Here is a 14,241-nt window from a genome sequence, read left to right as displayed (position 1 = left end):
CACCTGCATCTGAGTGGCGCCTTCCCCGTGATCCTGTCCTCCTCCCTGTGGCAGCCGCTCTGCCTGTGTCTTTGGCAGTTCTTGTGCCAGAGCAAGTTTCCTTCCCCTTCCCCAGATAGGAGCGCTTCAACGGTCTGGGCCCGGGTAGGGCAGGCTTGTTTTCCGCTTCCCAGCACAGCAGTCTTCCCTGAGCCCTGGCGGCTCTCGCTCAGCGGGGAGGGGCTCCGGGGCCTTGGTGCTGTGGCAGTTCCCACTGAGGGTTTGCTCAGTCTACTCTCTCAGTCCACTTACTTCTTAAAAGGTTTTTAAAGTGTAGTGCTAAGAAGGAGGTACTGATTTTGAGTCTGGTTCCAATTACAATATCTAATCAAGAATCAGTGGCATGTTAAAGGCTCCCAGTAGAGAGACATGGTGAGGAGAATTGGATCCCCGGTGGTTAAAGGTTATAACTTGTGTTGGGCTGTTGTTTCAGTCCAGCTGCTTTTTAGTGGTTGCTACAGTATATGCAGGGCTGCCAGGTTCTGTAACTCCAGAGAGCATTCACACGGAAAAACGGAATTCACTTTGAGTGTTGCAGCTGTGACTTTGCGGAACTCAGTGGCCTGAAGAGATGCCATATCTGTATGTGGTCTCTCAGGGCTTTGCTGCACGTGGAGTGAAAATGAAGTAATACCTCTTAAAACAATCTTATGACTGGGCAGAATTACAGAAAACTACATGAAAAGCCCTCGTATTTTTAGTTGAGCATTTTAAAGTTATGTGATTGTAACATTGGAAGGTGGAATGTTACTAGGGGGTGACATTGTCATGCTCCTCGTATGAGCTAAGCTTTTGCATCAAGAAGTGGCACTGGAGGAGGGGCAAGATGGCGGAAGAGTAAGACGTGGAGATCACCTTCCTTCCCACAGATACAGTAGAAATACATCTACACGTGGAACTGCTCCTACAGAACACCCACTGAACGCTGGCAGAAGACGTCAGACCTCCCAAAAGGCAAGAAAATCCCCACGTACTTGGGTAGGGCAAAAGAAAAAAGAAATAACAGAGACAAAAGAATAGGGACGGGACCTGCACCAGTGGGAGGGAGCTGTGAAGGAGGAAAGGTGTCCACACACTAGGAAGCCCCTTCGCGGGCGGAGACTGCGGGTGGCGGAGGGGGGAAGCTTCGGAGCCACGGAGGAGAGTGCAGCCACAGGGGTGCGGAGGGCAAAGCGGAGAGATTCCCGCACGGAGGCTCGGCGCCGAGCAGCACTCACCAGCCCAAGAGGCTTGTCTGCTCACCCGCCGGGGCGGGCGGAGGCTGGGAGCTGAGGCTCGGGCTTCGGTGCTAGCCGGGAGGGAGTCCGGGAAAAAGTCTGCAGCTGCCGAAGAGGCAAGAGACTTCTTCTTGCCTCTTTGTTTCGCGGCGCGCAAGGAGAGGGGATTCAGAGCGCCGCCTAAACGAACTCCAGAGACGGGCGCGAGCCGCGGCTATCAGCGCGGACCCCAGAGACGGGCAGGAGACGCTAAGGCTGCTGCTGCCGCCACCAAGAAGCCTGTGTGCGAGCACAGGTCACTCTCCACACCGCCCCTCCTGGGAGCCTGTGCAGCCCGCCACGGCCAGGGTCCCGTGATCCGGGGACAACTTCCCCGGGAGAACGCACGGCGCACCTTGGGCTGCTGCAATGTCACGCCGGCCTCTGCCGCCGCAGGCTCGCCCCGCCTCCTCCGTACCGCTCCCTCCCCCCGCCTGAGTGAGCCAGAGCCCCCGAATCAGCTGCTCCTTTAACCCCGTTCTGTGTGAGCGAAGAACAGACGCCCTCAGGCGACCTACACGCAGAGGCGGGGCCAGATCCAAAGCTGAACCCCGGGAGCTGTGCAAACAAAGAAGAGAAAGGGAAATCTCTCCATGCAGCCTCAGAAGCAGCGGATTAAAGCTCCACAAACAACTTGATGTGCCTGCATCTGCTGAATACCTGAATAGACAACGAATCATCCCAAATTCAAGACGTGGACTTTGGGAGCAGGATATATTAATTTTTCCCCTTTTCCTTTTTTTGTGAGTGTATATGTGTATGCTTCTGGGTGAGATTTTGTCTGTATAGCTTTGCTTTCACCATTAGTCCTAGGGTTAGGTCTGTCTGTGTTTTTTTGTTTGTTTGTTTGTTTTGTTTTGTTTTTACTTAAAAAAATTTTTTTTTCCTAATAAATGTTTTCTTAATAATTTTTTCCTTATTTTCTTTTTTTAGAAATTAAAAAAATTTTTTAATAAGTTTTTTCATATTTTTTATATTAAAAAATTTTTTTTCTTAATAAATTTTTTATTATTTTTTACTATAAAAAATTAATAAATCTATTTTTAAAAATTAAAAAAGAATTTTTTTTCTGAATACATTTATTCTTAATAATTTTTTTTCTTATTTTTTATTATAATAGCTTTATTTTATTTTATTTTATCCTCTTTCTTTCTTTCTATTTTTTTCTCCCCTTTATTCTGAGCCGTGTGGATGAAAGGCTCTTGGTGCTCCAGCCAGGCATCAGGGCTTTTGTCTCTGAGGTGGGAGAGCCAACTTCAGGACACTGGTCCACAAGAGACCTCCCAGCTCCACGTAATACCAAACGGCGAAAATCTATCAGAGATCTCCATCTCAACATCAAGACCCAGCTTCACTCAACGACCAGCAAGCTACGGTGCTGGACACCCTATGCCAAACAACTAGCAAGACAGGAACACAGCCCCATCCATTAGCAGAGAGGCTGCCTAAAATCATAATAAGGCCACAGACACCCCAAAACACACCACCAGACGTGGACGTGCCCACCAGAAAGACAAGATCCAACCTCATCCACCAGAACACAGGCACTAGTCCCCTCCACCAGGAAGCCTACACAACCCACTGAACCAACCTTAGCCACTGGGGACAGATACCAAAAACAACGGGAACTATGAACCTGCAGCCTGTGAAAAGGAGACCCCAAACACAGTAAGATAAGCAAAATGAGAAGACAAAAAAACCACACAGCAGGTGAAGGAGCAGGGTCAAAACACACCAGACCTAACAAATGAAGAGGAAATAGGCAGTCTACCTGAGAAAGAATTCAGAATAATGATAGTAAAGATGATCCAAAATCTTGGAAATAGAATAGACAAAATGCAAGAAACATTTAACAAGGATGTAGAAGAACTAAAGAGGAACCAAGCAACGATGAAAAACACAATAAATGAAATTAAAAATACTCTAGACGGGATCAATAGCAGAATAACTGAGGCAGAAGAACGGATAAGTGACCTGGAAGATAAAATAGTGGAAATAACTACTGCAGAGCAGGATAAAGAGAAAAGAACTGAGGACAGTCTCAGAGACCTCTGGGACAACATTAAACGCACCAACATTCGAATTATAGGGGTCCCAGAAGAAGAAGAGAAAAAGAAAGGGACTGAGAAAATATTTGAAGAGATTATAGTTGAAAACTTCCCTAATATGGGAAAGGAAATAGTTAATCAAGTCCTGGAAGCACAGAGAGTCCCATACAGGATAAATCCAAGGAGAAACACGCCAAGACACATATTAATCAAACTATCAAAAATTAAACATAAAGAAAACATATTAAAAGCAGCAAGGGAAAAACAACAAATAACACACAAGGGAATCCCCATAAGGTTAACAGCTGATCTTTCAGCAGAAACTCTGCAAGCCAGAAGGGAGTGGCAGGATATACTTAAAGTCATGAAGGAGAAAAACCTACAACCAAGGTTACTCTACCCAGCAGGGATCTCATTCAGATTTGATGGAGAAATTAAAACCTTTACAGACAAGCAAAAGCTGAGAGAGTTCAGCACCACCAAACCAGCTTTACAACAAATGCTAAAGGAACTTCTCTAGGCAAGAAACACAAGAGAAGGAAAACACCTACAATAACAAACACAAAATATTTAAGAAAATGGGAATAGGAACATACATATCGATAATTACCTTAAATGTAAATGGACTAAATGCTCCCACCAAAAGACACAGACTGGCTGAATGGATACAAAAGCAAGACCCATATATATGCTGTCTACAAGAGACCCACTTCAGACCTAGAGACACATACAGACTGAAAGTGAGGGGATGGAAAAAGATATTCCATGCAAATGGAAATCAAAAGAAAGCTGGAGTAGCAATTCTCATATCAGACAAAATAGACTTTAAAATAAAGACTATTACAAGAGACAAAGAAGGACACTATATAATGATCAAGGAATCGATCCAAGAGGAAGGTATAACAATTGTAAATATTTATGCACCCAACATAGGAGCACCTCAATACATAAGGCAAATACTAACAGCCATAAAAGGGGAAATCGACAGTAACACAATAATAGTAGGGGACCTTAACACCCCACTTTCACCAATGGACAGATCATCCAAAATGAAAATAAATAAGGAAACACAAGCTTTAAATGATACATTAAACAAGATGGACTTAATTGATATTTATAGGACATTCCACCCAAAAACAACAGAATACACATTTTTCTCAAGTGCTCATGGAACATTCTCCAGGATAGATCATATCTTGGGTCACAAATCAAGCCTTGGTAAATTTAAGAAAATTGAAATCGTATCAAGTATCTTTTCCGACCACAACGCTATGAGACTAGATATCAATTACAGGAAAAGATGTGTAAAAAATACAAACACATGGAGGCTACACAATACACTACTTAATAACGAAGTGATCACTGAAGAAATCAAAGGGGAAATCAAAAAATACCTAGAAACAAATGACAATGGAGACACGACAACCCAAAACCTATGGGATGCAGCAAAAGCAGTGCTAAGAGGGAAGTTTATAGCAATACAAGCCTACATCAAGAAACAGGAAACATCTCGAATAAACAACTTAACCTTGCACCTAAAGCAATTAGAGAAAGAAGAACAAAAAAACCCCAAAGCTAGCAGAAGGAAAGAAATCATAAAGATCAGATCAGAAATAAATGAAAAAGAAATGAAGGAAACAATAGCAAAAATCAATGAAACTAAAAGCTGGTTCTTTGAGAAGATAAACAAAATTGATAAACCATTAGCCAGACTCACCAAGAGAAAAAGGGAAAAGACTCAAATCAATAGAATTAGAAATGAAAAAGGAGAAGTAACCACTGACACTGCAGAAATACAAAGGATCATGAGAGATTACTACAAGCAACTCTATGCCAATAAAATGGACAACCTGGAAGAAATGGACAGATTCTTAGAAATGCACAACCTACCGAGACTGAACCAGGAAGAAATAGAAAATATGAACAGACCAATCACAAGCACTGAAATTGAAACTGTGATTAAAAATCTTCCAACAAACAAAAGCCCAGGACCAGATGGCTTCACAGGCGAATTCTATCAAACATTTAGAGAAGAGCTAACACCTATCCTTCTCAAACTCTTCCAAAATATTGCAGAGGAAGGAACACTCCCCAACTCATTCTACGAGGCCACCATCACCCTGATACCAAAACCAGACAAAGATGTCACAAAGAAAGAAAACTACAGGCCAATATCACTGATGAACATAGATGCAAAAATCCTCAACAAAATACTCGCAAACAGAATCCAACAGCACATTAAAAGGATTATACACCATGATCAAGAGGGGTTTATTCCAGGAATGCAAGGATTCTTCAATATACGCAAATCAATCAACGTGATACATCATATTAACAAATTGAAGGAGAAAAACCATATGATCATCTCAATAGATGCAGAGAAAGCTTTCGACAAAATTCAACACCCATTTATGATAAAAGCCCTGCAGAAAGTAGGCATAGAGGGAACTTCCCTCAACATAATAAAGGCCATATATGACAAAGCCACAGCCAACATCATTCTCAATGGTAAAAAACTGAAACCATTTCCACTAAGATCAGGAACAAGACAAGGTTGCCCACTCTCACCACTATTATTCAACATAGTTTTGGAAGTGTTAGCCACAGCAATCAGAGAAGAAAAAGAAATAAAAGGAATCCAAATCGGAAAAGAAGAAGTAAAGCTGTCACTGTTTGCAAATGACATGATACTATACATAGAGAATCCTAAAACTGCCACCAGAAAACTACTAGAGCTAATCAATGAATTTGGTAAAGTAGCAGGATACAAAATTAATGCACAGAAATCTCTTGCATTCCTATATACTAATGATGAAAAATCTGAAAGTGAAATTAAGAAAACACTCCCGTTTACCATTGCAACAAAAAGAATAAAATATCTAGGAATAAACCTACCTAAGGAGACAAAAGACCTGTATGCAGAAAATTATAGGACACTGATGAAAGAAATTAAAGATGATACAAATAGATGGAGAGATATACCATGTTCTTGGATTGGAAGAATCAACATTGTGAAAATGACTCTACTACCCAAAGCAATCTACAGATTCAATGCAATCCCTATCAAACTACCACAGGCATTTTTCACAGAACTAGAACAAAAAATTTCACAATTTTTATGGAGACACAAAAGACCCCGAATAGCCAAAGCAATCTTGAGAACGAAAAATGGAGCTGGAGGAATCAGGCTCCCTGACTTCAGACTATATTACAAAGCTACAGTAATCAAGACAGTTTGGTACTGGCACAAAAACAGAAATATAGATCAATGGAACAGGATAGAAAGCCCAGAGATAAACCCACGCACATATGGTCACCTTATCTTTGATAAAGGAGGCAAGCATATACAGTGGAGAAAAGACAGCCTCTTCAATAAGTGGTGCTGGGAAAATTGGACAGGTACATGTAAAAGTATGAAATTAGAACACTCCCTGACACCATACACAAAAATAAACTCAAAATGGATTAAAGACCTAAGTGTAAAGCCAGACACTATCAAACTCTTAGAGGAAAACATAGGTAGAACACTCTATGACATAAATCACAGCAAGATCCTTTTTGACCCAGCTCCTAGAGAAATGGAAATAAAAACACAAATAAACAAATGGGGCCTAATGAAACTTAAAAGCTTTTGCACAGCAAAGGAAACCATAAACAAGACCAAAAGACAACCCTCAGAATGGGAGAAAATATTTGCAAATGAAGCAACTGACAAAGGATTAATCTCCAAGATTTACAAGCAGCTCATGCAGCTCAATAACAAAAAAACAAACAACCCAATCCAAAAATGGGCAGAAGACCTAAATAGACATTTCTCCAAAGAAGATATACAGATGGCCAACAGACACATGAAAGAATGCTCAACATCATTAATCATTAGAGAAATGCAAATCAAAACTACAATGAGGTATCATCTCACACCGGTCAGAATGGCCATCATCAAAAAATCTAGAAACAATAAATGCTGGAGAGGGTGTGGAGAAAAGGGAACACTCTTGCACTGTTGGTGGGAATGTAAATTGATACAGCCACTATGGAGAACAGTATGGAGGTTCCTTAAAAAACTAAAAATAGAACTACCATATGACCCAGCAATCCCACTACTGGGCATATACCCTGAGAAAACCGTAGGTCAAAAAGAGTCATGTACCAAAATGTTCATTGCAGCTCTATTTACAATAGCCAGGACATGGAAGCAACCTAAATGTCCATCGACAGATGAATGGATAAAGAAGATGTGGCACATATATACAATGGAATATTACTCAGCCATAAAAAGAAATGAAATGGAGGTATTTGTAATGAGGTGGATGGAGTTAGAGTCTGTCATACAGAGTGAAGTAAGTCAGAAAGAGAAAAACAAATACAGTATGCTAACACATATATATGGAATCTAAGGAAAAAAAAATGTCATGAAGAACCTAGTGGCAAGATGGGAATAAAGACACAGACATACTAAAGAATGGACTTGAGGATATGGGGAGGGGGAGGGGTGAGATGTGACAGGGTGAGAGAGTGTCATGGACATATATACACTACCAAATGTAAAATAGATAGCTAGTGGGAAGCAGCCGCATAGCACAGGGAGATCAGCTCAGTGCTTTGTGACCGCCTGGGGGGGTGGGATGGGGAGGGTGGGAGGGAGGGAGATGCGGGAGGGAGGAGATATGGGAACGTGTGTATATGTGTAGCTGATTCACTTTGTTATAAAGCAGAAACTAACACACCACTGTGAAGCAATTATACTTCAATAAAGATGTTTAAAAAAAAAAAAAAAGAAGTGGCACTGTTTGGGGTCAGCTCATAGTTTACTAAACTGTCACATTCATCGTTCAGAGAGGCCAAGAACCCCTGAGGGGTGGATTCTGCCCCAAGGTCCCTGTAGAAGATTTTATTCTAACCAGAAGTGTTACCTCTTCCCCTCTAGATGCAGACACAGAGGTGTGTCTTCACGTGCTGCGCCTTGTCCAGTCTGTGGTTCTGGAGCCAGAAGTCTTCTCCAGGTTGGCCTCGGAGTTCCGGAGTTCCCTGCCCCTGCAGCGCATTCTGGCCATGGCCAAGAGCCGCAACCCTCACCTGCAGGCCGTGGCCCAGGAGCTCCTGGAGGACCTGCGCACTCTGGAGCGTGATGCGTAGGGGTGCTCAGCGCCGGCATCTTCTCCCTGGGTCCCCACTTTGTCTTCTAAAGCCACCAGCCGTGTGCCATGTGTTACAGATAGCAAATGTGATGCCTAGAGATGGCTGTGTATTGAGATGTATCTATCTGATTGCTCCTGGAAGTGAACGTGCTTGTGGGTGGTTGGTTAATCTTGCCAGAGGTGAGCCTGAGAAAGGGTCCATTTTTCTGTGAAGACCCACGTCAGCTGCATCCGGAAGAGGGCCTTCTCAGAGCGGCTCCTGCTGCCCAGGAGACCCTGAGACCTGTCGGTTCCCCCCTAAAAGTGGAAGGTTGAATAACCGCCTACCCCGTTGGTCAGCGTTTTCCTGAGATACCTTTCTTGAAAAACAATTCATTCACTCTCTAATAATTATAATTAATCCCCCCCCAACCCAGTTCAAGTTTACCTTTAAATCTTTCGGTGAACCTGCTATTTCAGATGATATTGGACATTTTAGTTCTGTATTTTTGTGCCTCTTTTATTTTTGAGTAAAGAAAGTCACAAGAATCATTGGTGTGCTACAACTATTGTTTTCTGAAATATTATAAACTTGATGTTAGGAAGGTATATATTACAATGCATACACGTGGTTGGTGGGAAAACCTCTCCTTACATTGTTCTGGGTCCTTTGGCTATAAGCTCAGGAGTCCAGTTTTTCAGTATCATGACAAGGGCCTCATAGATCAGAGCACATGCAGCTGCTTGGAGTTCTTTAAACAATGTGCACGGGTATGTGTACCAGGTCCCCTCACCATGTGTCCTTCTCAACTGCAGAGGACAGAGGAGGATGTGCTCCATTTCTCACAGGTGTCACGACGTGTGAGTGCGGTTCCCTCTCTGGCACTCCTTAGAGTCACAGCAGCGCGTGCTGTGTCCCTCAGGATGACGCTGCAGGCCCGTGGTCTCTGGGCATCCTGTAGGAGCAAAAACACTTGCAGGCGTCCCATACACATTTGTATGCTGTTTCTGCTGTGCGTGGCAGTTTGGAATAACTTCATGTTTCTTTTATAGGCAATGTGCAGTTTATGGCTGAGGCTGAGTGAAGGAGCTTACAGGAAGGCACAGTTGCTTGAATTTCACGAGCCGACATATTGTGGAACCTGGCTCATCAGAACCAGAGAAATGTTGTAAAAGGCAGTTTAAAATTCACAGAGGCAGAAATTGGTCCATCTGTGCTGTGTGGCTCTGTAGGTCCTGTTGATTGGCAAATAAAATTGAGGACGTTGTGTTTTTGTTCTTTTCTAGCATAGTATCATTTTCGTTTTGGTTATTTGTTTGATAAGGTAACAGGAGATAAACTAGTATAATTAGTTGTGCTGCCTCTAGAAATGCAGGGTCTTTTTCCTGCCAAAGATGGGATCAGTGGCATATAGAGAAAAATGAAACCAGGCCAAACCCATGAATGTTGCATAGTTTAGGTAATTAGTAGATGGATGTGATTAAGAAGGATACTTTTTTTCCCTCTTAATTTTAAAGTGCTAAGGATAGCAAGAGTTCTTATGAAAACTCCTTAAGCAAGAAACATATGTCATATATATGGAATCTAAAAAAAATGGTTCTGAAGGAGCTAGGGGCAGGACGGGAATAAAGATGCAGATGTAGAAAATGGACTTGAGGACGTGGGGAAGGGGAAGGGGAAGCTGGGACGAAGTGAGAGAGTAGCATTGACATATAAACACTACCAAATGTAAAGTAGATAGCTAGTGGGAAGCAGCCGCATAGCACAGGGAGATCAGCTCGGTGCTTTGTGGTCACCTAGAGGGGTGGGATAAGGACGGTGGGAGGGAGACGCAAGATGGAGGAGAAATGGTGATAGATGTATATGTATAGTGATTCACTTTGTTATACAGCAGAAACTAACACACCATTGTAAAGCAATTATACTCTGATAAAGATGTGAAAACAAAGAAACATATGTCAAATACATGTTTTGAATGTATATCACAGGAAAACTACTTAAGGCCAGTTTTAAGGAGTGACTAGCCTTTCTAATATTTTTGCTCTTCTTATGAAGGTCAGGGGGAAAATGGGTTCTTCACTTTTTTTGCATCTAAAGCTCTACAGAAAACTCAGTTTAAAAAGTATGCATAAAAGCACGTACGTGGCAGTATCTGAGGTCTCTTGTGAATTTTAAAATCAGAAACAAAAATCAGGGACTTCCCTGGTGGCGCAGTGCTTAGGAATCCGCCTGCCAGTGCAGGGGACATGGGTTTGAGCCCTGCTCTGGGAAGATCCCACATGCCGCGGAGCAGCTGGGCCCGTTCGCCACAACTACTGAGCCTGCAGTCTAGAGCCCATGCTCTGCAACGAGACCAGCCACCGCAATGGGAGGCCCGCGCACCACAACAAGGAGTGGCCCTGCTCGCCACAACTAAAGGAGGCCCGCGCGCAGCAACAAACACCCAGTGCAGCCAAAAATAAATAAATTTATCTTTAAAAAAACCCCAAATCAATAAAATGGTACATTTTTTTTTAATAGATCTTTATCGGAGTATAATTGCTTCACAATACCGTGTTAGTTTCTGTTGCACAACAAAGTGAATCAGCCATATGCATACACATGTCCCCATATCCCCTCCCTCTTGAGCCTCCCTCCCATCCTCCCTATGCCACCCCTCTAGGTCATTGCAAAGCACCGAGCTGATCTCCCTGTGCTATGCGGCTGCTTCCCACCAGCCAACTATTTACATTCGGTAGTGTATATATGTCGATGCTACTCTCACTTCACCCCAGCTTCGCCCTCCCACCTGACCCAGCAATCCCACTGCTGGGCATATACCCTGAGAAAACCGTAATTCAGAAAGGTACATATGTCTTTAAATTTAAATTTTAAAGAATTCCTTTTCTATTTATTAAGTTAAGGAACTTTTTCTCCTTGGTACTGTCAGTTTGTATGTAAAGGCATGAAACCTTCCAGGTCAACAGCCAGACTTCACCCCCCCCCTCCTCTCACCCTGCAACTGGTGATCAGGGCAGTTTCTTGCTGTTCAGTTTCTCGTTGCCAATCTAGTCTGTCTTCTGTGACATCTGAGAGGAGCCTGTCCTGCTAGGATGCAGGTCGTTGTGTCTGCTCGTGGCATGAACTGGGATAAGCCTAATGTTACAAGGACTTCATCTCGTCCCAGATACTTATATAGCCCCATGTTTATCACTTATTCCAGAGAATTTTAAAATTAATTAGAGTAGCAAGCATAGCATCACAAGTCTGGGACTTGAAGAGAAGCAGCCGAGGCCTGAAGTCAGACGATGGGCAAGGAGGAATGAATGAATAAATGAATGAATTTATTTATTTATTTATTTATTTATTTATGAATGACTGTGTTGGGTCTTCGGTTCGTGCGAGGGCTTTCTCTAGTTGCGGCAAGCGGGGGCCACTCCTCATCGTGGTGCGGGGACCGCTCTTCATCGCGGTGCGCGGGCCTTTCACTATCGCGGCCCCTCCCGTTGCGGGGCACAGGCTCCAGATGCGCAGGCTCAGTAGTTGTGGCTCACGGGCCCAGCTGCTCCGTGGCATGTGGGATCTTCCCAGACCAGGGCTCGAACCCGTGTCCCCTGCATTAGCAGGCAGATTCTCAACCACTGCGCCACCAGGGAAGCCCCGGCAAGGAGGAATTTTAATAAAAGTTGTAAATGTGCCTGTTACACTGATTCTGTAGCTATATTGCCATGACATCAATATGAATGGAAAAGGTTGGTCAGTACTTTTTGTAGGCTTACTGATTTTCTGAGAAGCCCTGAAGTTGAAGTTCGCTCTGTTTTCTTCCATGATGTAGATGCTTAGACAGCTTCAGAAGGGCCTCTGACCAGTGTAGGGTCTCTGGTATAGACCCTGATACAGTGTAGGACACAGGATAGGATACAGCATTCTGTGGGGAGAGTGTGGCCTCAGAAGGTGGAGCCAATGAACCCATTAGAAAGTCTTTGGATACTTTTCAAGTCCAGGCTCAGGTGGGCAGGGCAGGGGTCCATCTTTAAGGCCCACGGCTGTCTCTCTGCTCTGGGAATGTGCACATTGAAATTTGTCTCCAGCTGTAGAATGAATGTGCTAGTGCATGTCACACAATGAAGACTGTTTCTGCCTTTTGTTGTTGTTGTTATTTGTAATCCTTCAGGTTTTTTGAATTGTAGTAAAATTTATCACAGAAATGTAGACGGTGAACATAAAATTTACCATTTAAACCATTTTGAAGTGTAGAATTCAGTGGTATTAAATATATTCACAGTGTTGTGTAACCATCACCACTGTCTGTTGCCAGAACTTTTTATCGTACCAAATAGAAACTCTGTACATTAAACAGTAACTCCTTCTTTTCTTTTCTTTTTTTTAAAAAATATGTATTTATTTTATTTATTTGGTTGCACCGGGTCTTAGTTGAAGCAGGTGGGCTCCTTAGTTGTGGCTCATGGGCTCCTTAGTTGTGGCTCATGTGTCACAGTGGTTAAGACTCTGCACTCCCAATGCAGGGCGCCTGGGTTCGATCCCTGGTCAGGGAACTAGACCCCACATGCATACCGCAACTAAGAGTTCACATGCCACAACTAAGAGTTCGCATGCTGCAACTAAGGAGCCAGGTGAGCTGCAACTAAGGAGCCAGGAGAGCTGCAACTAAGGAGCCAGCCGAGCTGCAACTAAATAACTCCTTATTTTATAACTGCCCTCCTCCCAGCCCTGGTATCCTCTGTTCTATCTCTATGAATTTGACTTCTCAAGTACCTCATGTAAGTGAAATCAAGTATTTGTCCTGGGTCTGGCTTATTTCACTCAGCATAATGTCTTCAGGGTTCATCCATGTTGAGCATTAGTCAGAACTTCATTACTTTTTATGGTGTATAATAGTCCATTGTATCTTTTTAACACATTTTGTTTATCCATTTATCTGTTGATGGACACTTGTTTTAACCTTTGGCTATTGTGAATAATGCAGTGAATATTGGTATACAAGTATCTGTTTGAGTTCCTGCTTTCAGGTCTTTTGCGTGAGTACCTAAATGTGAAATTGCTATATCATATGGTTTAGGGTTTTCTCTCTATATAAAATCATGTCTCAAATAGTGATAGTTTTACTTTTTCCTTTCCAATTTGGACGCCTTTTATTTCTTTTTTCGCCTGATTGCTCTGGCTAGGACTTTCAATACTACGTTGAATAAGAGGGGTGAGAGTGTGCACCTTTGTCTTGTTCCTTATATTAAGGGAAAAGGTTTTAATTTTTCGCTGTTGAGCATGATGTTAGCTCTGGGCTTGTTGTATTTGGCCTTTATAATGTTGAGGTATGTTCTGTCCATACCCAGTTTGTTGAGAGTTTTTATGATAAATGGATGTTGGATTTTGCCAAATGCTTTTTCTGCATCTATTGAGATGATCATATATGATTTTTATTCTTCCATTTGTTAATGTGGTATATCACATTGATTGATTTGTGGGTATTGAACTATCCTTGGCATATTGGAATAAATCCCACTTGATCATGGTGTATGATCCTTTTAATGTGTTGTTGAATTTGGTTTGCTAATGTTTTGTTGAGGATTTTTGCATCTATGCCCAGGGATATTGGCCTGTAATTTCTTTTTTGGTGGCATCCTTGTCTGGTTTTGGTATCAGGGTAGTACTGGCCTTGTAAAATGAATTTGGGAGCATTCCCCCCTCTTCAGTTTTCTGGAAGAGTTTGAGAAGGATACGTATCAAATCTTTGAATTTTTGGTAGAATTCACCAGTGAAGCCATCTGGTCCTGGACTTTTGT

General features: G+C 42.7%; 1 protein-coding gene across 6 annotated transcripts in view; it reads left to right on the top strand.

The window, feature by feature from the left end:
• HSF2BP (heat shock transcription factor 2 binding protein) overlaps nucleotides 1-8,973 on the top strand; it is a 90,065-nt gene extending 81,092 nt beyond the window's left edge. For all 6 annotated transcript variants that reach the window (XM_059922312.1, XM_059922311.1, XM_059922306.1 and 3 more), the window contains one exon: nucleotides 8,271-8,973. In XM_059922312.1, coding sequence (XP_059778295.1) covers nucleotides 8,271-8,479 — 209 coding nt within the window. In that variant the 3' untranslated portion in view covers nucleotides 8,480-8,973. The remainder of the gene's footprint in view (nucleotides 1-8,270) is intronic.
• The last annotated feature ends 5,268 nt before the right edge of the window (nucleotides 8,974-14,241 follow it).

The sequence above is a fragment of the Balaenoptera ricei genome, chromosome 4 (genome assembly GCF_028023285.1).
Source record: "Balaenoptera ricei isolate mBalRic1 chromosome 4, mBalRic1.hap2, whole genome shotgun sequence".
In the NCBI taxonomy this organism is placed as follows: Eukaryota; Metazoa; Chordata; class Mammalia; order Artiodactyla; family Balaenopteridae; genus Balaenoptera; species Balaenoptera ricei.
This window is presented reverse-complemented; position numbering and strand designations above follow the sequence as displayed.